The 3273-nt window shown below is 42.3% G+C and overlaps 1 protein-coding gene across 1 annotated transcript; it reads left to right on the top strand.

The window, feature by feature from the left end:
* The first annotated feature begins 2162 nt into the window (after positions 1-2162).
* Positions 2163-3044, top strand: LOC141147439 (taste receptor type 2 member 143-like). Its single transcript, XM_073634673.1, has one exon. It carries the CDS (start codon positions 2163-2165, stop codon positions 3042-3044), a length of 882 nt encoding a protein of 293 aa, XP_073490774.1.
* Positions 3045-3273: the final 229 nt, after the last annotated feature.

The raw sequence follows: 3273 nt of genomic DNA, 5'->3' as shown, positions 1-3273 counted from the left end.
AAACCTAGTGGAACTAGCACTACAACATATCCAAAGCTGGGGTTCTTAGCACCAAGTGGCCCAGAGATACGGGGACCCAAAGTCGGTTCAGAAAATGTAATTCTCTGCTGCAGAAAAGTGCTTGACATTTTCCGAACCTATATGGATATGTTGTAGTGTGAGTTCCACTGGGTTAGCACACCAAATTTGGGGTTTCTAGCACCAAGTGGTCCCGAGATACGAGGCCCCAAAGTCGGTCAACTGTGTCCATCTGCAGGAATTATATTTCGGGACCCTTTGGGTCCAGAGACCCCAAATTTTGGCTGCAGCTAGGGGGGGCATCTAGGAACCCTTAACTACCGAGTTTAAAGTTGGGGGGACCTATGGCTGCAAATGGGCACAGTGAGGCTGCAAATGGGCACAGTGAGGCTGCAAATGGGCATTGTTGACCCTCTTTTCCACTTACAGTAGCTGTGCATTTCTCGCCCTAGACTTATACTCGAGTCAACACGTTTTCCCAGTTTTTTGTGGTAAAATTAGGTGCCTCGGCTTATATTCGGGTCAGCTTATACTCGAGTATATTTATTATTTTTTATTTATTTTTTTCAAATAGTTGTGTTTTTGTGTTAAGGGTCTTACTTTCTTTTTCTGTTATGCCGCGTACACACCAGCAGACTTTCTGGTGGACTAGGTCAGACGGGATTAGTCCAGCAGACAATCCGATCGTGTGTGGGCTAGTATGATAGCTTTTTGGGATAAAAATCCGATGGACCTAGAAATAGAACATGTTCCAAATCTGTCCGACGGACTAAAAATAGGGAAAACTGTTTGTCTGTGTGCCAGTCTGACGGACCAAATACGATGCAAGGGCAGCTTTTGGCTACTGGCTATTAAACTTCCTTTTTTAGTCCCGTTTACGTCGTCACGTTCAAACCGACCAGACTTTTGAACAGACTAATGCCCCGTAAACACGGTCGGACATTGATCGGATATTCCAACAACAAAATCCATGGATTTTTTCCGATGAATGTTGGCTCCAACTTGTCTTGCATACACACGGTCACACAAAGTCGGAAAATCCGACCATTCCGAACGCGGTGACGTAAAACGCGTACATCGGGACTATAAACAGGGCTATAGCCAATTGCTTTCGTCTCTTAATTTATTCTGAGCATGCATGGCACTTTGCCCATCGGATTTGTCTACACACAATCGGAATTTAAAGGATCGGATTTTGTTGTCGGAAAATTTTATAGCATGCTCTCAAACTTTCCGATCCGATGGAAAAAGTCCGATGGAGCCCACACACGGTCGGATTTTCCGACAACACGCTCCGATCGCACATTTTCCGTCGGAAAATCCGACAGTGTGTACGGGGCATTAGTCTGATCATGTGTGGCCGAGTCCATTAGTTCGGAAAGTCTGTCGGAACTTCGCCGAAAGTCCGTCGGAAAGACCGTCGGACCTAGTCCACGGGAAAGTCCGCTCGTGGGTACGCGGCATTACACATTTGGGGAAATGCATTCTAGAATTCAAGAATTCAGTAATGATTCTAAAATGTTTTATTTAACATACAGTAATTGCAAATTTGTCAAAATAATAAATTGTACAAATCCTAAAATGTTGTCTACAATCAGTACACAGACTCTGTGTATTCCCTGTATTGCTCCAGCATAAAATACTCTACTAATGTATTGTAGCACTTTTTTTTTTACTTGTATTGTATTTTTCATCTTTTAGGATTTATGAAATGAAAAGAATTAAACAGAAAGCAAATATATAAAATTCATAGATAGGCATGCATGTCTTACCTTCTGCATTTCATCGTCACATATGGAATTACAGCCGTTCAGCTCAGCGCTCTCCGTCTATTGTATTTGAATTCAGTCATCAGTACTCTCCAGCTCAGTGTTCAGTGATTTGCATTTATTCAAAATCAGTTTATTGAAAGCAATGACCTTTTACAACAGTGATGAAAATGTTAATGGTGGCCAGAAGGCTTTGACATCTGCTCGTGATGGGTGTGTTTTCTTCGGGAGTCATTTACATTGGCAATGAAGAGTAAACAACATGAGGATCTACAAGTCAGGTGGAACATTTCTCTGAAGGAGACACAAACGTTCACACAAAAATCCTGAGGCACCTCGAGGAGGACGCTAGATCTCGTGTTTCATCAGAAGACAATGAACATCCCGGCTTCTGTGGTTTGCCTCGGTGTCCTGGCATTGGAGGCCATAGTTGGCTTGTGTTCTAATGCCTTTATAATATTTTCTCTGACCTTTTCTGGCTTTAAAAGGACAAATATTGCTCCGTGCAACTATATCCTTATTGCCTTGAATGTTTCCACCATGTGCTACACAATTTCAATGTTTCTAAACCTCCTGGTGTACTTATACGGGCCATCATTTAATTTTAATTACGCCTCAAGTGCCCTAAACTATCTGACTATTAACAGCATCACCTCCAGCTCCTGGCTCACGGCTGATCTGTGCCTCTTCTATTCTATAAAAATCCTTCAATTCCGATCCAGATTGCTCTCATGGATGAAGATGAAGATTGACAGAATGATACCTTTGTTGATATTAATTGTTGAAATCCTTTCTCTGTTGGAGAGTTTCATAGCATCATATATTTTCAATCAGGACTTACCCAGAAACTCAACCATCACTGCCACCGAGGTGACCTCAGAACATTACAGACTGAGGCTGAAATTCATGAGTGTTGTCCTGGTGGTGGCTTCCCCACCATTCCTGATTGCTATAATGGCAACAACTGCCAGCGCCGTATCTCTGAAGCTCCATAGTCATCGTATGGAAGCAAACATGGGTCACACCAAAGGGAAAGACTACCAAAGTGCAGTTAAGACCATGGCTTGTCTAGTAGTTTTCTATGCCTTGATTGGCATTGTCATGATTATATATGGGCAAGAACTATTTGAAGATCAAACCTGGGGGTACTGGATATGTTTCATGATACTTACGTCTTTTTCAATGGTTCAATCCGGTCTCCTTATTAATGGTAATCCCAAACTCAAAGAAGCTTTTTATAAAATGTTCCACCACTGAAACAAACAAAAAAAAAGTTCTCCTGTCTATATGCTGTTGTGTAACACAATCCAATAGGTGTCTTCTCCCCCACCCACCATAGGCTTTGATTGAAAACTTGAACACATTCGTAACTTCTGCCTAAAAACGTGAAGGACACTCTAACCTCATCATGAACAATGCAGGACCATTCATAACCGCTGGTCTGCCATTGTATGTGATGACTTTAGCAACAGGGGAGACATTGCAG

Source organism: Aquarana catesbeiana, linkage group LG06 (genome assembly GCF_042186555.1).
Source record: "Aquarana catesbeiana isolate 2022-GZ linkage group LG06, ASM4218655v1, whole genome shotgun sequence".
In the NCBI taxonomy this organism is placed as follows: Eukaryota; Metazoa; Chordata; class Amphibia; order Anura; family Ranidae; genus Aquarana; species Aquarana catesbeiana.
This window is presented reverse-complemented; position numbering and strand designations above follow the sequence as displayed.

Excerpts from the sequence above, each read along its gene's own strand:
- LOC141147439 (XM_073634673.1), top strand. The coding sequence starts at position 2,163 with ATGAACATCCCGGCTTCTGTGGTTTGCCTCGGTGTCCTGGCATTGGAG.